This window comes from Gossypium hirsutum, chromosome A11 (assembly GCF_007990345.1).
Source record: "Gossypium hirsutum isolate 1008001.06 chromosome A11, Gossypium_hirsutum_v2.1, whole genome shotgun sequence".
NCBI classification, from domain to species: domain Eukaryota; kingdom Viridiplantae; phylum Streptophyta; class Magnoliopsida; order Malvales; family Malvaceae; genus Gossypium; species Gossypium hirsutum.
In genome coordinates this window covers 9,546,055-9,571,742 of record NC_053434.1, presented here as the reverse complement: position 1 = coordinate 9,571,742, position 25,688 = coordinate 9,546,055, and the positions used below count along the sequence as shown (strand labels likewise).

At 33.8% G+C, this 25,688-nt stretch overlaps 1 protein-coding gene, 1 long non-coding RNA gene and 1 pseudogene across 4 annotated transcripts; 2 read left to right on the top strand and 1 right to left on the bottom strand.

The window, feature by feature from the left end:
* The window catches only part of LOC107907893 (hydroquinone glucosyltransferase-like), a 6,650-nt pseudogene extending 2,039 nt beyond the window's left edge, over nt 1–4,611 (bottom strand).
* A 149-nt stretch (nt 4,612–4,760) lies between these two features.
* Nucleotides 4,761–7,154, top strand: LOC121209732 (pentatricopeptide repeat-containing protein At3g04760, chloroplastic-like). 3 transcript variants are annotated; one of them, XM_041080985.1, is made up of 4 exons: nt 4,761–5,598; nt 6,477–6,772; nt 6,856–6,975; nt 7,061–7,154. In XM_041080985.1, exons 1-4 carry the CDS (start codon nt 5,419–5,421, stop codon nt 7,071–7,073), a joined length of 609 nt encoding a protein of 202 aa, XP_040936919.1. In that variant the 5' UTR covers nt 4,761–5,418; the 3' UTR covers nt 7,074–7,154. The 3 variants fall into 3 exon arrangements, with proteins under 3 accessions (XP_040936919.1, XP_040936920.1, XP_040936918.1); XM_041080986.1 differs by having other exon boundaries at nt 4,761–6,387; nt 7,061–7,150; XM_041080984.1 differs by having other exon boundaries at nt 4,761–6,772; nt 7,061–7,151.
* A 26-nt stretch (nt 7,155–7,180) lies between these two features.
* Nucleotides 7,181–8,569, top strand: LOC121209733 (uncharacterized). Its single transcript, XR_005904817.1, has 2 exons — nt 7,181–7,936; nt 8,084–8,569. It is a non-coding gene; the product is annotated as an uncharacterized lncRNA (long non-coding RNA).
* The last annotated feature ends 17,119 nt before the right edge of the window (nt 8,570–25,688 follow it).

The following is a 25,688-nucleotide window of genomic DNA, read 5'->3' as shown; positions in this document are numbered from 1 at the left end:
GATATAGCCCTTGAAGAAAACCTGACAAGATGGATGACAAGGAGTGGGCCAAGATCAATAGACAGACGTGTGGTACAATCCGCCTATGTTTGGCCAAAGAGCAGAAGTACTCTGTCATGAGGGAGATATCAGCGAAGAAGTTATGGGATACACTGGAAGAAAAGTTTCTAACGAAAAGTCTTGAAAATAGGCTTTATATGAAAAAGAAACTTTATCGATTCACGTATGCACCCGGTATGTCGATGAATGACCATGTGAACTCATTCAATAAAATTTTAGCAGACTTGCTAAATTTGGATGAGAAATTTGAAGATGAAGACAAGGCATTATTGTTGTTGAATTCCCTTCCTGATGAATATGATCATCTTACCACCACATTGCTTCATGGGAAGGACACGATCACATTTGATGCAGTCTGTAGTGCGTTGTATAGATCTGAGACTCGAAAGAAAGATAAAAGAGATCACAGAGATACAACCGCAGAAGTCTTAACAGTAAGAGGTCGTTCACACAGCAACAAATCTGGTAGAAGGGAAAAGTCCAAAGGGAGACCCGCCAAAGATGAATGTGCCTTTTGCCGTGAAAAAGGGCATTGGAAAAAGAATTGTCCTAAGCTACAAAAGGGCAAGGCTATTTCTAATGCATGTGTAGCGGAGCATGATGAGGAGTCAGACTTTAGCTTGGTTGGCATGGCAATGGCATGTCAAACGGATGAGTGGATTTTGGATTCAGGATGTACTTACCATATGTGTCCTAATAAGGACTGGTTTTCTAGTCTTAAAGAGCTAGAAGGTGGAATTGTTCTTATGGGCAATGATAGTGCTTGTAAGACAATGGGAGTGGGTACAGTCCAATTGAAGAATCACGACGGCTCAATCCAAGTCTTGACAGATGTTCGCTACGTACCTAGCCTGAAGAAAAATCTCATCTCATTAGGTGCCCTAGAATCTAAAGGGTTCACAATCACTTTGAGAGATGGATTACTAAAAGTAGTAGCTGGGCAACTGACGGTGATGAAAGGCACAAGAAGAAATAACTTGTATTTTTTAAATGGAAGTACAGTTATTGGATCAACATCAACAGTTTCTACAAAAGATGTAGATTCAGAGGCTACCAGATTATGGCATATGCGATTGGGACATGCTGGTGAAAAAGCTTTGCACACATTGGTGAAGCAAGGCTTATTGAAAGGTGCAAATTCTTGCAAAATGGAATTCTGTGAACATTGTGTTCTGGGCAAGCAGAAGAGGGTAAAATTTGGTCCAGCAATTCACAATACGAAAGAAATTTTGGACTACGTTCACAGTGATGTGTGGGGACCTAACAAAGTAGCTTCTTTGGGAGGTATGCACTATTTTGTTACTTTTGTTGATGATTATTCAAGAAAAGTATGGGTGTATCTAATGAAAAGAAAAAGTGAAGTTTTGGATGCATTTCTGAAATGGAAGAAGATGGTGGAGACTCAGACTGGTCGAAAGGTCAAACGACTTCGATCAGATAATGGTACTGAGTACAAAAACGATCCATTTCTACAAGTATGCCAAGATGAGGGCATTGTGCGACACTTCACTGTTCGGGATACACCACAGCAAAATGGGGTGGCAGAACGAATGAATCGAACTATACTGGAGAAAGTTCGATGTATGTTGTCCAATGCTGGATTGGGCAAAGAATTTTGGGCTGAGGCAGTTACATATGCGTGCCATCTAATTAACCGTTTGCCATCAGCTGCAATAAATGGAAAAACTCCTATGGAGATGTGGACTGGTAAATCTGCTACTGATTATGATTCTTTGCATGTATTTGGTTCTACTGCATATTATCATGTAAAAGAATCTAAGTTAGACCCAAGAGCAAAGAAAGCATTATTCTTGGGTATAACTGATGGAGTAAAAGGATATCGTCTCTGGTGTCCTGATACAAGGAAGATTGTTTTCAGTAGAGATGTGACTTTTGATGAATCAACCATGTTAAAGTACAAGGATTCACAAAAGGATGGCAAAACCAGTAGTACTTTGCAGCAGGTGGAGCTTGAAAAGGTTAACGATGATTCAGCTAATATTGAAGGGACAAATGATGAAGAGGTTCCTACCCAAGAACCTCTACAGCAACAAGATTCAATTGCATATAGGAGGCCAAGAAGAGAGATTCGTAAGCCTGCTCGCTTTGATGATATAGTGGCCTATGCACTTCCAATTGCAGATGATGATGTTCCTTCTACTTACACAGAAGCAATAAGTAACCCTGATGGTGTAAAGTGGAAGTAAGCAATGAATGAAGAAATGCAGTCTCTTCATAAAAATAAGACCTGGGAGTTGGTGACACTACCCAAGGGAAAGAAGGCAATTGGATGCAAATGGGTATATGCAAAGAAGAAAGGATTTCCTGATAAAAATGAAATTCGATACAAGGCTAGATTAGTAGCAAAGGGTTACGCTCAGAAAGAAGGAATAGACTACAATGAAGTGTTTTCTCCAGTTGTGAAGCATTCGTCTATTCGGATTTTGCTAGCCTTGGTTGCGCAATATGATCTTGAACTAGTTCAGCTTGATGTGAAGGCCGCGTTTTTACACGGTGATTTGGAAGAGGAAATCTATATGACTCAGCCAGATGGATTCAAGGTTGCTGGAAAAGAAAATTGGGTTTGCAAACTGACAAAGTCGCTTTATGGATTGAAGCAATCTCCGAGGCAGTGGTACAAGCGATTTGATCAGTTCATAAAAGGGCAAAGGTACACAAGAAGTAAATTTGATCATTGCGTGTATTTTTAGAAGCTACAAGAAGGAACTTTCATATACTTGCTCTTATATGTTGATGATATGCTAATAGCATCTAAGAGCAAAGTTGAGATTGAAAGATTGAAGACTCAACTCAATCTCGAGTTTGAGATGAAAGATCTAGGAGAAGCTAAAAAGATTCTCGGCATGGAAATATGGAGAGATAGAGCTCATGATAGAGTTAGATTGTCTCAGAAGCAGTATTTGAAAAAGGTACTACTGCAGTTTGGCATGAACGAGCAGACAAAACCTGTAAGTACCCCGTTGGCTTCTCATTTCAAGCTTTCTGCACAACTATCTCCTTCGACGAATACGGAACAAGAATACATGTTGCAAGTTCCGTATTCTAATGCAGTGGGTAGCTTGATGTATGCAATGGTGTGTACAAGACCCGACATTTCACAGGCAGTTAGTATAGTGAGCAGGTATATGCATAATCCTGGAAAAGGACATTGGCAAGCTGTGAAATGGATTCTACGGTATATTCAGAAGACTGTAGATGTTGGATTACTGTTCAAGCAGGATAATACACTTGGTAAAGGTGTTATTGGGTACGTTGATTCTGACTATGCCGGTGATTTGGACAAGCGAAGATCAACCACCGGTTATGTGTTTACACTTGCTGGAGGACCAATAAGTTGGAAGTCTACACTACAGTCTACAGTTGCGTTGTTAACCACAGAAGGCGAGTACATGGCTGTAACAGAGACTGTAAAGGATGCTATTTGGTACAAGGTATGGCTAAAACCTTGGGGTTGGTTCAGGAGCATATTAACGTGTATTGTGATAGTCAAAGTGCTATTCATTTAGCAAAGAATCAAGTCTATCATGCACATACAAAACATATCGACGTACGATTCCATTTTGTGCGGGAAATTATTGAAGAGGGGAAAATTTGTCTTCAGAAGATCAAGACTGCAGATAATCCCGCAGATATGATGACCAAGGTGGTAACAGCAACCAAGTTCGAACATTGTTTGAACTTGATCAATATCCTGCAAGTTTAACAGTCGAAGAAGGCACTATCAAGTATTGTTGTCAAAGGCAAAAAGAATTGTGTGAAGATAAGATTATCCTAATCAAATCTTCAAGGTGGAGATTATTAGAATATACCCCATACCTTGCCCATACCTACCCATACCTTGGAAAGGTCAAAGTTATGGGCACCAAATATTTATTTAGTGTTGGGCATGGGATAATAGCAATTTTTGGTCCCTAAGTGAATAGGGACTTTGCAAGGTGGCCCTTGAATCTCAACTATAAATAGGCCAACCATTGCTCATTCTCATCATCCCACATTTGCCATTCTCTACTTAAGGCATTGTTCTCTCTCCCTATTTGTAAAGTTTCACTTGTATTTTGGAGTGAAATATATTTGGTAGTGCCCGAGGACGTAGGCAAGATTTGCCGAACCTTGTTAAAATTTTGGTGTTCTTTACTATTTAATGTTCATATTTTGTGAGTGTGATTGTAGTGATTTATTGTGCTATTAAATTACGATAGAGGGATATTCTGGCTAGGAAAAACTTGGTACTTAAGTGATCCTCGTGATTCACCTCTCTTTCCTGGGAATTGAACTTAGTGTGATTTTTTAGTACAATAATTTTACTCTTTCACACGCTTCCGCTGCACAATGAAGGAGGTCCTTTTGTGCGTTTGTCGGTGGCCCAATTGTGAGAACGATGAGTGTGATAGCTAAGTCGTGGGACTGAACGAGGTCTTTGGCGAATCCGATTAGTGGAATGAGATGTCCCATGCCTGGAGTCGGTAACATGACTATGTGGGGTTTCTCTGCCATGGTCGATCTGCGAAAGCAATGGTATAAACTTGAACATGCTATCGGATGGCACAAACGTAAGGCAGAGTGTTCCATAATATATTACGTGCAAAATCGAAACTTTGGTAGTTAGGTTCAGCCCCTATAATCAAATTATTAAAATTTACTGTTCTTTAATGGTTTGTCATTTTGTTTGGAATATGCCTATTCCAGCGGTTCTCTAATGCGACGCCTTTGGTGTCTCTTTATTTAATCATCTACTTTGATTTTTAAGGACTCTATTTTCTGCTATTATCCAAGAAAAAAGCCCTAATCAAATACCGGATGGGGTCTATGAGATATTTATAAAATGGGATCACTTAGAATACGAATACCCTTAGCAGCCTCTGTTTTGTTCTTTGCATACAGATGCACTTAACACCGACTAGATTACTAAAATGATATCTTTATGGGAGTTTAGATGCCATTAGATAGTTAAATTTTTTGTAATTTTAAAACATGTCGCCCAACTTTGCTTGATTTTCGGGCCATCAAATTAATCCTCTTATTATTAAATGGAAAAAAATTAATCTCTTATTATTAAGGGTCTGTTTGTTTGGAAGTAAAATATTTTCCGAAAAAATTTTTCAGGCTTTTCGGTTGTTTGTTTGGTTGAAAAGATTTTTCCAAGGAAACATTTTCAGGAAAATTAGAAGAACACCAATTTTCTTCTGTTTCAGTTCCACCATTAAAAATGACCATTTCTTCTCTTCTCTTCTATTCCCCTTTCTTCTTTCTTGTTTGTTTCCGCTGCGAGAGGGTACCTACAAATATTTATTAAATGCAATTGTATCTCCCAAGTTCAAATTTTTTATTCAAACTTCCATGTCTTTTTGTTTATCTTCTGCAGTTACTTATTCATGTAGAGTTTGCAGAAAGTTTCGTGTTTTAGCTTATTTTTCTACTTCATGTGCTCTAAATACAGTAGATTACTTCAAAGAAATCGATACCCATGTTTCCGACTATCCTGAATTACAACGGGGATGCAGAGTTATGCTATCTCAGGTGACTTTAGCAATGCTTTCTCTACTTAAATTTGATGGAAAACATTGATGGGAAACCAACTGTGTATGATTGTAATGCTTTGATGTACTTTTACTTGAAGTCTAAGAAAGCGTGTTGGCAAGAGTTGGTTGAAATGTATACCGGGATGAAGAGGTTTGGTCCTCCACCAGTTGCATCCACTTTTAATACCCTTCTTAATGGAATGTTACTTCTTGGTGATCTGAAACATGCAGTTTTTATTGTTGAAGAGATGTATAGAAATCATTTTATGCCATGCTTTACTTCTTTCTCAAAAACGTTGAAAATGGCTGTCAAAGTAGGGAATTTACTTGATGGTCTTCTTGTTTTTGAGCTCATGTTGAGGTATGATTATCACCCAACAGAACCAACTTTGAATAAATTTATTTTAATGCTTTGTGGTGCTGGGATGGTTTCTGATGCATGTTTTGTGTTCTCTGTTCTTTTGAGAAAACAGTTATGTTTATAGTGTATATTGTTAGAATCCTATTCTATGGGCTTTATGCAAGACCGGTCGAAGTTATACTGCTTTGCAATTGTTTTATTTGATGAAGAAGAAAGGGTTTGTTCATAATGTGTGTTCCTATACTGCTTTGATTTATGGGTTCTGTAGAGAAGGCCTGTAAGATAATGTTTTTCAATGGCTGGATTTCATGCAAAATAATGGTTGTAAGCCTAATGTGATTACGTACACGATAATTGTTAAGTTTCTTTTTGATAATGGAAAGTTTGAGGAGGCTATGGACTTCGTCACTAAGATGGAAAGGGAAGGTTGTAACCCTGATCTGTTTACTTATAATGTCATTCTTCGTGAGCTTTGCCATAGAGATAGACTAGATGACATTTCTGAGTTAATTCAGGTGATGGATCAAAAAGGTCTTTCTGCGGATTCATATTCATATGCTGCTTTGTGTGGAGGCCTGCTCAAAATAGGAAAAATAGGGGATGCATGTGAACTATTCCTTGATATATTTTCCAATGGAACTGCGGATGTTGCTGTCTATAATATTTACTTCCAATGTTTATGTCAAGAGAATAAATCAAGAGAAGCATTGTCTCAGTTGAAGCGCATGATGAAAGTTGGCTTTAAGCCAAACAAGCTAGAATTTCAGATTCTTTTGAGTCTAGTAGTGAGGAAGGTTCATCCTCAGATGAAGTGAGTGTTACGCTCATGCTTGTAAAAGTTACATGGTTGCACGTGTTATTTATATGATTATTTATGTTGCAAATTTTCCCCAGGAAGCCCCTGCTAAGAATAAAATACTTGTTGCTAAAAAGGGGTCTGTTACTGTTGCTAAGACAAAGAAAGCAGATAGCAGTTCAGATTCTTCTTCTGATGATGGCTCTGTTGAAAAATAGGTAAGTACGGAGGCTAATTATGGACTGAACAAAAAAAATTTATACAATCTCCTAATATTTTATCTTCTATTGAATTTTAATATAGGAGTCTGCTGTAAAAACAAAGGTAGCAGTTGTTAAAAATGGCTCTGCACCTGTTAATAAAGGCAAGTCTTCTAGTAGTTTGGATTCTTCAGATAAAGATAGTAGCTTAGACGAAGATGAAGTAAGTATTTGATTGTTGAACTGTTAAACGATCTTTGGTTTTTAATTTATCAATTTGAAAGCTCTTCTGATGAAGAGGATGTGAGTGCTGGGATGCCACTAAAGTTACAAAAGAAAAAAAAATCCATGGAATATTTATCAAAGCTTTCTACTTATGCAAACATGTCTTGAAAGCCTGTAAAAATATGGGTTTATGATAGACCAAGATGTCCTTAAAAAACCTATAGTTTTATTGGTATTGAATATTATTATGTTTGGTAACTACAGTAATTTAATATATTCTTGTATAGGAACCTTAAAAAGGTTGTTTTGCCGAATTCAACTTAAACACTTAACAAACAACTTTTATGTTGCTAATAAGATCAGGTAAAGGCAATGGACTTCGTCTTCTGATCTATATTTGGCAAGTTCGATATCCTTGTATTGGTAAAAGAACAATTCAACTTCAACAACTTAAGACAACTATCAAAATATCTTAATTAGAAATCACATATTGCATGCTTTGAAGATGCATTTGTAAAATTTTAATCAGCATAACATTTTGTTTATGGCCACAAGAAGATACTTCTTATTGAATCTATGTGTTGATGTTTTTTCACCAGAGAAAAGACACGTAAATAATTAATATTGAGAATCAACCTCACATGTTTTCTCTTGTTCTCGTATGCAGTGGAAGGGGGAAAGTCCTTGCTTTCGGGAGCATCGATTTTTTTTCCATCTAGAGCATCTCATGCCAAACATCTTAAATGTAGGATAGGTGATGTGTGTGTATTTTTCTTTCTCTTTAATTTGTTCCCTTTGGCCATACCCCTTAATGTAATATTTATCCAAGTATCTCTTAACTCTCATGATATTACTCTCTTTTCTTTTTAATGCTTGATATCTAAAACAAATTTCTCTGCAGATATTTGAGAAGAACCCTACCAAGATCAAGAATTATGGTATATGGCTCTGCTACCAAAGTCGTACTGGTTATCATAACATGTACAAGGAATACCGTGACACTATTCTAAACGGAGCTGTTGAACAAAAGTACACTAAGATCGTTTCTCACCACAGAGTCCGATTCCCATGTATCTAGATTATCAAGACTGCAACTATCCCAGCCAAGCTATACAACTCCACAACTCCAAAATCAAGTTCCCATTGGTGTTCAATAAGGTAAGGTCGCCTACCAGGAAGCTGAAGACCACTTACAAGGCATCAAAGCCTAACTTGTTTAAGTTCTCTCATTGCAATGAAAAGAGAGTTAATGTGGTTTAAGGTTCTAAAATTTTTGGTAGTGAACATCTGTTAGTTTGCTGATTGGATATTGTTTTTCATTTGAGAAGCCTAGGCCATATCTCACTGGTTGAAGTTGAATTTTCTTTAATTTACTACCACATTTTGTCTACTTCGATGAGCTTGTTTGCAATGTTTGAACTTTATTGTCCAGGGTTTTTGTTTCTCAAAGGCAACTAGGACATTTTAGTAAAAGAAATTGCTGGCTATATTTCACAAGTTTTCTAATAAATTTGATGGTGTATCATTTTTTGGGACTTGAATTTGGTAACTGATACTACATTGGGCTTGAATTTATTATTGATCCACTAAGTTAGGCAATTTTTCTTACATTCGGGTTTGAACTAAGTAATTATTTTTGTTTTAAGGCTTGAATTTTTGTTTTGTCCAAGTTAAATTGTAATGGCCCAAATTTGAGGTTATCGGAACAGTGGTTTCGGAACCACAAATCCGATGAGAAAAATTTTATTTTTCTTATATTTTTATGGTCTACAATTTCACAAAATGATTTTTTGAAAATTTCGTTCGAAAATTTCGACGTTTGGGCACTCAATTTAGTCAAAAGGACTAAATTGTAAAAAGTGCAAAAGTTGAGTTCTACATGTTAGAGGTGTCCAATTGTTATGAAACTTTAAATTGGAGGTCCTTATATGGTAATTATACCATTGGTAACTTGGTAGACAAAAATGGACATGAGATAAGTGAAATAGAAAATTTTTAAGTTAGGGGCAATTTGGTAATCTAGTAATTAAAATGAATTAAAAGGGAAAAAGATGGCAAAAATCATCATCTTCTTCATATGAACGAAATCAGCAAGGGGGGAAGCCATAGTTAGGGTTTTCAAGCTTCCAAGCTCCATAGTAAGTGATCCCAAGCCCCGTTTTTAATGTTCTTTACGTTTTTGAGATCCCGGTAGCTTAATTTAGCTTATTCTAGCAATAATTTAACCTAGGGTTTATATTTGGAAAAATACCCATAGGTGAAAAGTGTTTATTTTGATGTTTCATGATAGAATATGAAGCTAGAAATTATGTTAAACAACTTTTGCTAAGCGATTTTAAGTGAAAACGAGTAAAACGACATAATCGGTAAAAATACCTAATGTTCATAAGTACATGTTAGAGTGGGAATTTGATGTTTCCATAGAAGGGAAAAATGTTCAGAATGTTATAAAACATAAGAATAAGAGATGAAGTTTAATTTCCGAGCCTTAGGGCAAAAATGTAATTATGTAAAAGTTTAGGGACAAAATTATAATTTTGAAAAAGTTAGAGTCGAGGGCTGTTTTAATGAATGTGATTATTAAATAAGTTAAATTTACTATTTTAGATCAAGAAGGACGAAACTCGAGGTTAGACAAAGGGAAGAATAAAGTTGAAGACTAAGTTGGTGAATTTGGCTATAATTGGTACCGAGGTAAGTTTACGGTAAATAAATGCAATATTTCAATATTTATTATTAATGCTGTTAATTTCCAGCAATTATGAATTTATTTTATGAATTTATTTGATGATGATCCAAGCATGAAATGATAGAGAATTAAAATTTAAAAGTCCCGTTGATACATAAGGATGGTACTGGATACGAATGTCATGACATTTGGGTAAAGAGATCTCATGTAAGACCATGTCTGGGACATGGCATTGGCATCCTTAAGATCATGAGAGGTCCCCTGTAAGACCATGTCTGGGACATGGCATGGGCACCGAGACGAGAGGTCCCATGTAAGACCATGTCTGGGACATGGCGTTGGCACCGAGATGAGAGGTCCCCTATAAGACCATGTCTGGGACATGGCATGGGCACCATCACGAGAACATCCCATGTAAGACCATGTCTGGGACATGGCATGGGCACCATCACGAGAACATCCCATGTAAGACCATGTCTGGGACATGGCTTTGGCATGTTATTATCAGAAGAGACCCGAGTATCCTTATTATTCCAATGTAGCTCAACGGGCTTGTAAACGAATCATGTTCATGAAAGTTCAGTTTAAAGCATAAATGGCAAGCTCAGGTAAGTTGTAAGACTTAAGAACTTATTATACTATCAATTGATGTTCAACGATGCAGCAAGGATTGAGTAAGTTATGCACACAAGTATTCTAAGTAAACAAGTAAGAGAACTAGTATGAGATTAACTAAAGAGTAAACTAGAGATATAGACATTGAGTTTAATTATTTAAGTTAAATATTGTTATTTATTTGCTAGTAAACTTACTAAGCTTTATGCTTACTTCTTTTATTTCTCTTTCTCTTATAGTATTGCAAAGCTACTTCAAGGATCCTAAAGAAGTCGGAAATCGTCCACACTATCAACTACAACTGCTCGGTATTTTATATCGAAACACGTTTGAGTTATGGCATGTATAGGGATTTAGTTATTTTGTATGTTTGTAATGATGATTTTGCTAATGAGTGATGTGTAAGTATTTGATGATGTATGGTTATTAAAATGATTAAGGATGAAGGTGTTTGTTGTTATGAAAGATTAGGTGATAAATTATGCATGGAAATCATGAAAGGATAAAATTTTGCAAAGAAACAGAATTCAGGCAGCACAGTGACGTGAATTTGAAAAATCACCCAAGATAGTATAAAATGAATTAGAGGGTTAATGATATATGGAATTAAAGCTTGTTGAGTCTATTTTCATGGAAAAATAACGGTGTAGAAAAAGGAAATTTATATTTTAAGATATGTGAATTTTAGTAAGATAGGGTCAGAACTATTTTTGGAGTCCCCTGTTCTGAGTTTAGAAAATAATTACAAATTGTACAAAAATGGTTATGAGTTGAAATTTACATGCTTAGATTTCTTAATGAGTCTATTTTCTGTAGAAACAAGTAAGAACTTCATATGAAAATCCTACAGTGAGAAAACCTATTTTTAGTGACTAGAGGTCAGGGCAGTCAGGTGGTGAAACAGGGGAGACTTTAACTAATAAACTGTACTAATTTGCTGAACAAAAAATTCTAAAAATTTTATAGTGAGTAGATATATGAGTCTAGTTTCAGGTAAAATTTACGGAATTAAATTTCGAGTTCTGTAGCTCATGTTATAATTAATTTAGTAACTGCTGCGCGATTGGACAGATTTGCTGCGAATAATGAAATAAATTTTCAAACCTAGTTTTTATGCTCCGAATTGGTAAGATAAGCTAAGTAATGCCTCGTGCTCGACTCCGGAAACGGTCTCGGGTAAGGGGTGTTACATTTTATTGGTATCAGAGCAGGTTTAGTCGGTTCTCGGAAATACTCAGTAAGAATAAGAGTCTACCTATACATGCCATACATATATATTTTGATAGTGTGACGACTCCTGACGATTTTAAAATGTTTTCTTTTATAGTTATGAATCCTGAACGAGCTAGTACAGATGAAGTAGAGAGTAATGCACCTATTCCCGCAGAAGGGACGGTGCCATCAGATGTTAATGTTAGTGAAAGACCTGCATCAGATAGACAGGGAGGAGGAGCTAGAGAAGCCTTCTTCCAAGCCATGACTGATTGGTTTGCCGAGTTCGTTCGTACGAATCCGGCTGTAAGACCTCCACCCCCTCAAGATTCACAGGTTCCCCATGTAGCTTCCCCAGCTGCAGGTATATTTATCAGGGAGAGACCACCTGTTGATAAGATTAGGAAGCAAGGGGCTGAAGAATTTCGGGCTACCAAAGATGACGATGCAGAAAAAGCAGAATTCTGGCTTGAGAATACCATCAGGGTTTTTGAAGAATTATCTTGTACACCGGAAGAATGTATGAAGTGTGTGGTCTCACTTCTCAGAGATTCCGCTTATCATTGGTGGAAGACTCTCGTGTCTATCGTACCGAGTGAGAGGGTTACTTGGGATTTCTTTCAGGAGGAGTTTCGAAAGAAGTACATCAGCCAGAGATTTACAGAGCAAAAAAGGAAGGAGTTTCTTGAGCTAAAACAAGGTAAGATGTCCGTGACTGAATATGAACGCGAATTTGTCAGACTTAGTAAGTATGCTCGGGAATTTGTATCCACCGAAGCCAACATGTGCAAGAGATTAGAAGATGGGCTTAATGATGACATCCGACTATCAGTGGGTGTATTGGAAATCAGAGAGTTTGTTGTTCTGTAGAAAGAGCTTGTAAAGTAGAAGACTTGTTAAAAGAAAAAGAGAAGAGCAAAGCTGAAGCTGGAGCGCAGGATACAAAGAAGAGGCAAATGAGTAAATCATTTCAGTCTACATCTAAGAGGCCTAGGGAGTTCTCTAGCGGATCACATTTTCCACATATATATTCTGGCCGAAGCAGAAGTAGAAGATTCGAGGGTTTTAGAGCTCAAACCACTACAGTTTCAAGTACTGGCAGTACTCGACCTCCTAGACCGGAATGTCCTCAATGTGGGAGACGCCACCCCGGAGAGTGTAGAGCAGGTGAAAATGTTTGTTTCAGATGTGGAGCATCCGATCACTTTATTCGGGATTGTCCTGAAACAACTAAAAGAGAATAAATAACGAGTGCGAGATCAGGTAATGCTCCTACCAGAGGTAAACCGCAGAGAAACCCAGGAGTGGGGGCAAGTAATAGGGGTGCATTCAAAGATTCAGCGGTTAGATCAGATGTTAGAGCACCTGCAAGATCATATGCTATTCGAGCTCGTGAAGAGGCGTCCTCTCATGATGTAATTGCGGGTACATTTTCTCTCTATGATACTACTGTTATTGCATTAATTGATCCTGGCTCTACACATTCATATATATGCACAAAATTAGCATTTGTTAAAAATTTGTCTGTTGAACCTACTGAATTTATGGTTAAAGTCTTGAACCCCCTGGGCCAGTTTGTGATAGTGGATAAAGTTTGTAAAAATTGTCCACTGATGGTAAAAGGTATTTGTTTCCCGGTTGACTTGATGTTATTGCCTTTTGATGAGTTTGATGTGATATTGGGCATGGATTGGTTAACTCAGCATGATGCAGTAGTAAACTGTAGACAAAAATATGTTGTGTTGAAATGCCAGAATGGAGAATTACTTTGGGTTAAATCTAATCAGACAAAGGGATTATCCGATATGATTTCAGTTATGACAGCTCAGAGGTGTGTTAGAAAAGGGTATGATGTTTATTTGGCGTATGTGTTGGATACTAAGGTATCTGAGTCAAAGATACAGGCAGTGCCAGTTGTATGTGAATTTTCTGATGTATTTCCAGAGGAGTTACCAGGGTTGCCACCAGAAAGAGAAGTGGAATTTTCTATAGATCTGATTCCGGGAACTGCCCCAATTTCCATAGCTCCGTATCGTATGGCTCCTACAGAATTAAAAGAGTTAAAGGCACAGTTACAGGAACTTGTTGACAGAGGTTTTGTTCGTCCGAGTCATTCACCTTGGGGTGCTCCAGTTCTGTTTGTGAAAAAGAAAGACGGGTCTTTGAGATTGTGTATTGACTATCGGCAGCTTAATAAGGTAACTATAAAGAATAAGTACCTATTGCCTCGGATTGATGACTTATTTGATCAACTGAAAGGTGCCACAGTATTTTCAAAGATTGATCTCCGATCGGGTTATTATCAGTTACGGGTAAAAGAGCCAGATGTGCCAAAGACAGCTTTCAGAACCAGGTATGGGCATTATGAGTTTCTGGTTATGCCGTTTGGGTTGACTAATGCACCTGCAGTATTCATGGATTTGATGAACCGGATATTCAGACCGTATCTAGATAGGTTTGTAGTAGTTTTTATTGATGACATTTTAGTTTATTCTCGGGATGAAACTGAGCATGCAGAACATTTGAAAATAGTGTTGCAAATTCTGCGTGAAAAGAAACTTTATGCTAAATTCAGTAAATGTGAATTTTGGCTTCGAGAGGTAGGTTTTCTCGGACATATTGTATCCGCAGAAGGCATCAGGGTAGATCCGAGTAAAATTTCAGCTATTGTCAATTGGAGTCCACCGAAGAATGTATCTGAAGTTAGAAGTTTCTTGGGTTTAGCTGGTTATTATCGGAGATTTGTACAAGGGTTTTCTATGATAGCTTCTCCAATGACCCGTTTATTACAGAAAGATGTTAAATTTGAATGGACAGAAAAATGCCAGCAAAGTTTCGACCGATTGAAGGAGTTGTTAACGAAAGCACCTGTGTTGGTACAGCCTGAATCAGGTAAGGAATTTATTATTTATAGTGATGCATCATTAAATGGTTTGGGTTGTGTCTTGATGCAAGAAGATAAAGTAATAGCCTATGCTTCAAGACAACTTAAGCCACATGAAAGAAACTACCCGGTACATGATCTCGAGTTAGCTGCTATTGTATTTGCATTGAAAATATGGCGGCATTATTTGTATGGTGAAAAGTGTCATATTTATACTGATCACAAAAGCTTGAAATATTTGATGACACAGAAAGATTTGAATTTGAGACAACGCAGGTGGCTTGAATTGATAAAGGATTATGATTTGGTTATTGATTACCATCCGGGTAAGGCTAACGTGGTAGCTGATGCTTTGAGCCGAAAATCTCTATTTGCTTTACGAGCTATGAATACCCGGTTGTCACTGTCTAATGATGGTTCAATCATAGCTGAATTGAGAGCTAAATCGACATTTCGTCAACAAATATGTGAAGCTCAGAGGAATGATGAGAAATTACAGGCTAAACGGGTGCATTGTGAGTCAGGTAATGATTCAGAATTTCAGATTGGAACTGATGGTTGTTTATTATTCAGAGGCAGAGTATGTGTACCGAAGAATTCAGAACTTGTACAGAAGATTTTACACGAAGCACACAGTGGTATTATGTCCGTACATCCGGGAGGTAATAAAATGTATAATGACTTGAAAAGATGTATTGGTGGCCGAGTATGAAACGTGATATCTCTGAGTTTGTATCAAGATGTTTAGTATGTCAGCAGGTTAAGGCTGAACATCAGGTACCTTCGGGGTTGCTTCAGCCAATCACTATACCGGAATGGAAATGGGAAAGAATCATTATGGATTTTGTATCTGGGTTACCGTTATCTCCGAGGAAGAAAGATGCCATTTGGGTAATTGTTGACCGATTGACAAAGTCCGCGCACTTTATCCCAGTATGTATGGATTATTCTTTAGATAAATTGGCTGGATTGTATATATCTGAGATTGTTAGATTACATGGAGTGCCTGTCTCCATTATATCAGACAGAGATCCCCGATTTACGTCTCGTTTCTGGAACAAATTGCAAGAAGCTTTGGGTACTCAGTTGTATTTCAGTACTGCATTTCACCCTTAGACAGATGGCCAATCTGAGCATGTAATTCAGGTATTGGAAGATATGCTCCGATGTTGTGCATTAGAGTTTCAAGGTAATTGGGAAATGTATCTACCTTTGATTGAATTTGCTTATAATAACAGTTATCAGTCCAGTATTAAAATGGCTCCGTATGAAGCTTTGTATGGTAGAAAATGTAGAACACCATTATATTGGACAGAGCTCAGTGAAAAGAAGATACACGGGGTTAATTTGATTCGGGAAACAGAAGAAAAAGTAAGACTGATTCGGGATAGTTTAAAAGCAGCTTCCGATCGTCAAAAGTCATACGCCGATCTTAAACGAAGGGAGATTGAATTTCAGGTGGGTGATAAAGTATTCTTAAAAGTGTCTCATTGGAAGAAAGTTCTCCGGTTCGGTCGAAAGGGTAAATTGAGTCCAAGATTTATCGGACCATATGAGATTATAGAAAGAATTGGACCAGTTGCTTACCGATTGGCTTTACCACCGGAACTCGACAAAATTCATAATGTATTTCATGTATCTATGCTACGACGGTAGCGATCAGATCCTTCACATGTTATTACTTCAACAGAAGTAGAAATTCAGCCGGATATGACTTATAATGAAGAACCGGTTAAAGTATTAGCACGAGAAACAAATGAGCTTAGAAACAAAAAGGTAAATCTGGTGAAAGTGCTATGGCAAAAGCACGGGATTGAGGAAGCAACATGGGAACCGGAAGAGACAATGAGGAAGCAATACCCGAATCTCTTTACTGGTAAGATTTTCGAGGACGAAAATCCTAAAAAGGGGGGGAGAGTTGTAATGGCCCAAATTTGAGGTTATCGGAACAGTGGTTTCGGAACCACAAATCCGATGAGAAAAATTTTATTTTTCTTATATTTTTATGGTCTACAATTTCACAAAATGATTTTTTGAAAATTTCGTTCGAAAATTTCGACGTTTGGGCACTCAATTTAGTCAAAAGGACTAAATTGTAAAAAGTGCAAAAGTTGAGTTCTACATGTTAGAGGTGCCCAATTGTTATGAAACTTTAAATTGGAGGTCCTTATATGGTAATTATACCATTGGTAACTTGGTAGACAAAAATGGACATGAGATAAGTGAAATAGAAAATTTTTAAGTTAGGGGCAATTTGGTAATCTAGTAATTAAAATGAATTAAAAGGGAAAAAGATGGCAAAAATCATCATCTTCTTCATATGAACGAAATCAGCAAGGGGGGAAGCCATAGTTAGGGTTTTCAAGCTTCCAAGCTCCATAGTAAGTGATCCCAAGCCCCGTTTTTAATGTTCTTTACGTTTTTGAGATCCCGGTAGCTTAATTTAGCTTATTCTAGCAATAATTTAACCTAGGGTTTATATTTGGAAAAATACCCATAGGTGAAAAGTGTTTATTTTGATGTTTCATGATAGAATATGAAGCTAGAAATTATGTTAAACAACTTTTGCTAAGCGATTTTAAGTGAAAACGAGTAAAACGACATAATCGGTAAAAATACCTAATGTTCATAAGTACATGTTAGAGTGGGAATTTGATGTTTCCATAGAAGGGAAAAATGTTCAGAATGTTATAAAACATAAGAATAAGAGATGAAGTTTAATTTCCGAGCCTTAGGGCAAAAATGTAATTATGTAAAAGTTTAGGGACAAAATTATAATTTTGAAAAAGTTAGAGTCGAGGGCTGTTTTAATGAATGTGATTATTAAATAAGTTAAATTTACTATTTTAGATCAAGAAGGACGAAACTCGAGGTTAGACAAAGGGAAGAATAAAGTTGAAGACTAAGTTGGTGAATTTGGCTATAATTGGTACCGAGGTAAGTTTACGGTAAATAAATGCAATATTTCAATATTTATTATTAATGCTGTTAATTTCCAGCAATTATGAATTTATTTTATGAATTTATTTGATGATGATCCAAGCATGAAATGATAGAGAATTAAAATTTAAAAGTCCCGTTGATACATAAGGATGGTACTGGATACGAATGTCATGACATTTGGGTAAAGAGATCTCATGTAAGACCATGTCTGGGACATGGCATTGGCATCCTTAAGATCATGAGAGGTCCCCTGTAAGACCATGTCTGGGACATGGCATGGGCACCGAGACGAGAGGTCCCATGTAAGACCATGTCTGGGACATGGCGTTGGCACCGAGATGAGAGGTCCCCTATAAGACCATGTCTGGGACATGGCATGGGCACCATCACGAGAACATCCCATGTAAGACCATGTCTGGGACATGGCATGGGCACCATCACGAGAACATCCCATGTAAGACCATGTCTGGGACATGGCTTTGGCATGTTATTATCAGAAGAGACCCGAGTATCCTTATTATTCCAATGTAGCTCAACGGGCTTGTAAACGAATCATGTTCATGAAAGTTCAGTTTAAAGCATAAATGGCAAGCTCAGGTAAGTTGTAAGACTTAAGAACTTATTATACTATCAATTGATGTTCAACGATGCAGCAAGGATTGAGTAAGTTATGCACACAAGTATTCTAAGTAAACAAGTAAGAGAACTAGTATGAGATTAACTAAAGAGTAAACTAGAGATATAGACATTGAGTTTAATTATTTAAGTTAAATATTGTTATTTATTTGCTAGTAAACTTACTAAGCTTTATGCTTACTTCTTTTATTTCTCTTTCTCTTATAGTATTGCAAAGCTACTTCAAGGATCCTAAAGAAGTCGGAAATCGTCCACACTATCAACTACAACTGCTCGGTATTTTATATCGAAACACGTTTGAGTTATGGCATGTATAGGGATTTAGTTATTTTGTATGTTTGTAATGATGATTTTGCTAATGAGTGATGTGTAAGTATTTGATGATGTATGGTTATTAAAATGATTAAGGATGAAGGTGTTTGTTGTTATGAAAGATTAGGTGATAAATTATGCATGGAAATCATGAAAGGATAAAATTTTGCAAAGAAACAGAATTCAGGCAGCACAGTGACGTGAATTTGAAAAATCACCCAAGATAGTATAAAATGAATTAGAGGGTTAATGATATATGGAATTAAAGCTTGTTGAGTCTATTTTCATGGAAAAATAACGGTGTAGAAAAAGGAAATTTATATTTTAAGATATGTGAATTTTAGTAAGATAGGGTCAGAACTGTTTTTGGAGTCCCCTGTTCTGAGTTTAGAAAATAATTACAAATTGTACAAAAATGGTTATGAGTTGAAATTTACATGCTTAGATTTCTTAATGAGTCTATTTTCTGTAGAAACAAGTAAGAACTTCATATGAAAATCCTACAGTGAGAAAACCTATTTTTAGTGACTAGAGGTCAGGGCAGTCAGGTGGTGAAACAGGGGAGACTTTAACTAATAAACTGTACTAATTTGCTGAACAAAAAATTCTAAAAATTTTATAGTGAGTAGATATATGAGTCTAGTTTTAGGTAAAATTTACGGAATTAAATTTCGAGTTCTGTAGCTCATGTTATAATTAATTTAGTAACTGCTGCACGATTGGACAGATTTGCTGCGAATAATGAAATAAATTTTCAAACCTAGTTTTTATGCTCCGAATTGGTAAGATAAGCTAAGTAATGCCTCGTGCTCGACTCCGGAAACGGTCTCGGGTAAGGGGTGTTACATAAATCCCAAAACATGGCAATGGTTCCTATATAATGGTTTAAAATTTTTTTGTCTAACTTTTTTAGAGTAATATAAGAACTTGGCAACTTGTACATGCTTGATATTAAATATAAATTTATTAATATATATAATAAACTCAATTAAACAATGAAAAAATAACAAATTCTTAAATACATATTTTTTTAATTTAAAAAGCTTTTCCAGAAATTATTTTCAGGAAATCTGCCAAACAACAGAAAATATTTTACACAGATTCATCCAAACACTAGAAAAGTAAATCATTTCCAAAAAAGTAAAACATTTTCGAGAAATCATTTTTCAAAAAATATTTTACTGGCAAACAAACGGAGCCTAAATGAATCAATTTAATTTTTATATTATTAATATAAATTAAACAAATCTAATTTACAAATCTACAGTATAAAAAATAATTCTATATTGAAAATTAGTATTATTTCAATAGCACGTCAATTCTAAGTGAAACAAAAGTTTTTAAAACCATTAAATATTTACTTTACAGTAAATGATTTTTTTTAATAGTAAATGGGCTAATTTGAGTTTATTAAGATTCTAATAATCAGGAATTTTGAGAAATATGTAGAGGACATGAGAATGCGAAATATGATTCATCTATTTTACTAGAGCAAGTGGGATACTATTGGATCTAATGCTCTAAGAGTAGTTTTCGTAATGGTATGTAATTAAAGAGATCCCAACCATGATATTATAGTTAAATGACTTCGTGACTTAACAAGTATATAATTAATAGGTGAAAATCTGAAACTTAATTATAAAATTTTTGAGTCCTAATTATATATTTCCATTCGATCCCTCCGCTAGCTCATTGAAACCATAAACTAATTGCATGTAAAATCAAATGAACATAAATGATTGAAAATGGTGAAGTTAAATAAATGGGTCACATTAATAAATGGATACGTTTTCTCATTGAGTATAGAAATGACCTAAAAATAAGGTTTAAGGGCGTAAAAAGCCCTCAAACTTTTTTTTTAAAAAAGCAATCAAGTCCCTCATTTTTTTTGCACTCAATTGAGTACTTGAACTTTCAAAATACATCAGAAAAGCCCTCAAACTTCTTCAAAAAAAAAAACAATTAAGCTCCTGCTTTTTTTCACTCAATTGGGTACTTGAATTTTCAAAATGCATCAAAAAGACCCTTAAAATTTTTTAAAAAAACAATTAAGCTCCCGCTTTTATTAAAAATTATAAAAAATAATAAATTTTAGAAAATTATTAAATTTTAATAAAAAATAAAAAATTAAAATTTATTAGAACTTAGAAATTTTTTATAATAATCGTAAAAAATAAAAAATTTGTAAAATTTTATAAAAATCATAAAAAAATTAACAACCCCTAATTTTTTCAATTAAAGTCATCATGTGTCGTAACACAATGTGACATTTGGTGAAAGATGATAAAAAATAGAAATCAATAAGAGTTACAGAAAAATTATAAGATGCTTCTTTTGATAGGATAATTTTTATAATTTTTTTACGAAATTTATATGTAATGACCCGAATTTTACTGATACTGAAAAAATGTAATTTCGGATCTCTGTTTATGAAAAATGGATTCGTAAATATTTATTAAAAATATTTACGAAGTAAAATGAGTGGTTAATTAGAGTTTAATTAAGTGAATTTAACTTAATTAAGAGTGATTAGGAAAAAGGATTAAGTTGAATAAAGTGTAAAAGTTTAATTACAGAATTAAAGAAGATAAGGGGGACTAAATAGGCAATTAAGCCTATTCTAAAGAATGAGGCGGCAAAACATAAAAATCTTTGATTTTTATGTTGTTTAAACTATAAATATATTATTAATGTTATTATTTTATTATATTACAAATTAAATTAATTATATTATTATATTTTGAAATAAATTAAGAAAAGACAAATGTATGGTGTATATGGATATGGTGACATGTGTAATATTAATATACATACAATTGTAAAATACATGTATATTTACTTATCATATAAGTATATTATTAAATTATATATTAGTATTAAGTAAAAGATATTTATATAATAAATAGATTAAACAAAAGGAAAATGTAAGAATATAAATGGATACAAATGTTAAATAAATATTGGTTATTTAGTAGATTTTTATTGTTATTATATTATATATATAAAACAAATGGAATAAAAAAAAAGAAGGAAGATAGAAAAGAAACAGAATGAAACGAAACAGAGAGCAGGGGAGAAAAAGAAAGAAAGAAAGATGGAAAAGGGAAAATTTAAGGTTTGAAGCTTTAAGCTTTAATAGGTAAGTTAATCAAGCCCTTTTTACTTAATTTTGATGTTTTAGAAGTTTCAGAACAAAGTTTTGATGAAATTAAGTTGATATTTTGAAAGTTATTAGATTTCTAGATATTATCCATGTTAAATAAAATGATGAATTAAGGGCTAAATTGATAGAAATTCAAGTTAGAAATGATATAAGGATTGAATTGTAAAGTGATTCATAAGTTTTATGCTTTAAGGACTAAATTGAAAGAATTTCGAAATTATGGTTTTATAATGAAAAATAGATAATTATGTCTAAGTTTGGTTAAAAATTGAGTAGAAGTAAAGTATGAATTAAGATAGAAAAGCAAGTGAATTTAGTTAGGATTAAATTGAAATTAAAAGTAGAAAATCAACATTTTGCACTAAGACTATTTTGGACAGCAACAGTAGTCTAAGTTTGAAAAATCGCCAAAAATTTTAGAAATTTAATTAGAGGATGAATAAAATATGGAATTAAAGCTTATTGAGTCTAGTTTCTTATAGAAGAAACAGTATAAGCAATTGAATAGTAAATTATAAGATATAATGAATTTTGTGAGACAAAGTTAGAATGAATTCTGATTCTCCTGTTCTGACTTTGGAAAATCACCAAAAATTGGATAAAAATAATTAGAGGCTTAAAGTTATATGTTTAGAATCCCTAATGAGTCTATTTTCAGGAGAAATCAACTGGAATATCATCTGAGTTTTTTACTGTGAGATAATTAATTTTTAGTGAAGAAGGGTCGAAACTGCCAGATAGCAGAACAAGGGTAAATTTAAAGAATAAACTGTACTTATTGGCTAAACCAAAAATTTTGAAAATTTTATGGTAAGAAGATATATGAGTCTAGTTTCAGGAAAAATTAGCAGATTTTAATTTGGAGTTTTATAGCTCCAGATATAAATAATTTAGGGACTATGACACAGATGGATAGCTTGAATATCTATTCCATAAAAGTAAATAATAAAAATTATAGATAATGTTACTTACAAGTGTGTTATATACATTAAGGATGTGGAATGGAGAGGAGGAGGAGGAAAATATATATGAATATTCAGGTAGCATGGCTAATTTGCATGTTTTAAGCTCATGGACTAAATTGAATAAAAGTAAAACTTTAGGGGACAATTTTATAAAAATGTCAAAAATGACTAAGTTGAAGGGAATGAATTGTTTTATTATCTAAATTAATGAATTGAATGAAACTATCAATTTAAGATTGGGTGAAATTTGGAAAAATGATAAATTACCAATATGCCCCTAAATCTTGGTATTTCTGCAATTTAGTCAGGTAGGTTCGTATATCTTGAATGATCATGTAAATATGACAATTTAAGTATTGTATCGTATTTTATATGATATTTTGAATTGAATATATGAAAAGTATGTTACATGAAACATGAAAATGAATACTAAATAATATAAATTAATTGAAATTATTCTGAAAATCTCGGTAATGCCTCGTATCCTATTCCAGTCTCAGGTACGGGTATGGGGTATTACATTATATTTCTTTACATTTTGTATAATCTTCTTAAGATTTTGTAAAATTTTATATTTCTATATATTTTATAATTTTTATGATTTTTATCAAATTTTATAATTTTTTTATATTTTTTCTATTTATATATATTCTAATTTTTAATAAATTTTTAATATTTGAATATTTATTAAAATTTTATAATATTTATAGATTTTATAGATTTTAATTTTTATAATTTTTAATAAAAGTAGGGGCTTAATTGCTTTTTTTGAAAAAGTTTGAAGGTATTTTTTATAAATTTTGAAAGTTCAAGCACCAAATTGAGTGTAAAAAAAAGTAAGGGTTAAATTGCTTTTTTTTAAAGGTTTGAGGACCTTTTTGATGCATTTTGAAAGTTTAAGAACCCAATTTGTAACAACTCAATTTTTAGTGGTGTCGGAAACAGTGGTTTGAGGCCACCAAATCCGACGAGTAAGCTCGTAAATTTTATTATTTAATATTTACTAGTCAAATATGGTTTTAAAAGGGGTTTTTTATTTGAAAATTTATGTTTTATAATGATTTATTAGGTCAAGTGGTTTTAGAAAGTGAGGTATCAGGACTTCGTTTCTATAAACCGAGCCTTAAATATTTTTATAAATATTTACGTAGTGTCATTAAGGTGGTACTAAAGTTTTGTTGAAAAATTTTAACATTTCAATAGTTAATTAATTAAAAATGACTAAATTGAAAAAGGTGCAAAATTTGCTAATTATAATAATAAAGTGATTAAATGGCTTGATTAATAAATGAGGAAGGACATAAGTAATAAATAAACCTAAATTAAAAGATGAGATGGTATAAGAGGAAAAAATAATAAAATAAAATGATTCAATGGAAAAATTGTAATTTACTTGAAATAAGGAAAAAATTGAATTTAAAGGTTTTCTAGGCATTTCTTCTTCAAATTCAGCCTAAACAGACATGGGAGAGAGAATTTAAGCTGGTTCTTCATATTTTTGCTTCATGTCAGTTCAATTCTTACTCGTTTCTTATAATTTTGTATTTTTAAAATTGTTACAATTAGGTCCAACTAAACTATACCTTTGTTTTTTATTTTACTAAAAATTTTGGAAGTTTCCATTGATAAATATCGGATGTTTTTTTATAAATAACATAGATTTAGAGTTTTGATTTTGCTGTATAATGATTTTATAAAATGATTTTGTTAAATATTAATTTTAGGATTGAATTGCGAAAAGATTAAAATATTAGGGTGTACTAGTGAATTTTTGATTTATTAGGGGCTGTATGGAGGCCGAGAATATTTGGATATATTATTGATTGATAAAATTAGTTAATTTGATAAATTAACTAATTAAGGGATTAAATTGCAAAAATTGTAAATGTTTGGGCTAATTGTGTAAATTATAAAAATAAAAGGGGATTAACTGTGAAATGAATTAGAAATGGAATATATGCTAATAAATGAATAATTTTATATTTTAGATTAAGATCCCATAGATACTCGTGAAAAAGGAAAAATAGTGGAATAATCCCTGAATTTCTATAATTAGTACAATTCAATCTAGGTAAGTTCGTACGGTTAAAATTTAATATTTGTATAAATTTGATGAATGGTATTATGTATTTATTCTATTGTTGGAAATGAATTATTGTTGGAATTATAACATTGAATTGGATATTCGGTTTGAATGGAACACAAGATTTGAGTACAATAGTAATTTGGTGTATGATGGTACTAGAGGGAGATATCAGCATTTTACCCAAGTAAATCGGGGTTTAAAATTTTCCGAACTCTCGTGTTTTACTTTCTATTTGGCATAATTGGGTGAATTAGCTCTTATGAGCTTCTGTTGGTGTATTCGGGAGGCTCAACTCTTATGAGCTTTTGTTGACGATGTACTCTTATCCGTAATTCATTCTTTGAATGAAAAGATTTTGGTAAAGTGATTTTTTTAATGAACTTGAAAGTCATGTTATTTATTTTTCTGTATTGATTTGAATACGAATGTATTTTTTTGTATTATTTAACCTGTCAAACTTACTAAGCTTTATTAAGCTTATTTGTATTGTTTAATGTTTTTGTAGATTTTCAGAAGGTTGGACGGTCGGATCAGCACTCAAGTCACACTATTCAGCTTATCTCGGTAGTTTTTGAAACATTCAATATGGTTTATATGACATGTATAGGCTTTTGTACGATTTTAGTCAAAATTTAGCTTATGTAAATATTATGAATAATATTTTGTTTATATAATCAACCTACATATTGATAAGAGATTAAGGTAAATTTGTGATTTTGGTATAAGTGATATATGTATTTGAATTATAGTGAACTTTGGTAACTTGGTTTGATAAATTAATTAGGTAAGGTTGAATACTTAGTTGACATGTTTTTAAGTTGTCATTTGTGGTGCCTAAGGGTATAGTAGTTGTATGTGGTGATAATGCATGTTTGAGACTTAATTTTTTTTAGCTTGTTTTGAATGCCTTGTTATGGCTTGTTGATGTGTAAATTGTTGAGGTTAGGTTGGTGTCAATTTGGGTGAGAAATGTGGCTTAAAAAATGGCTCATTTTCGTTCA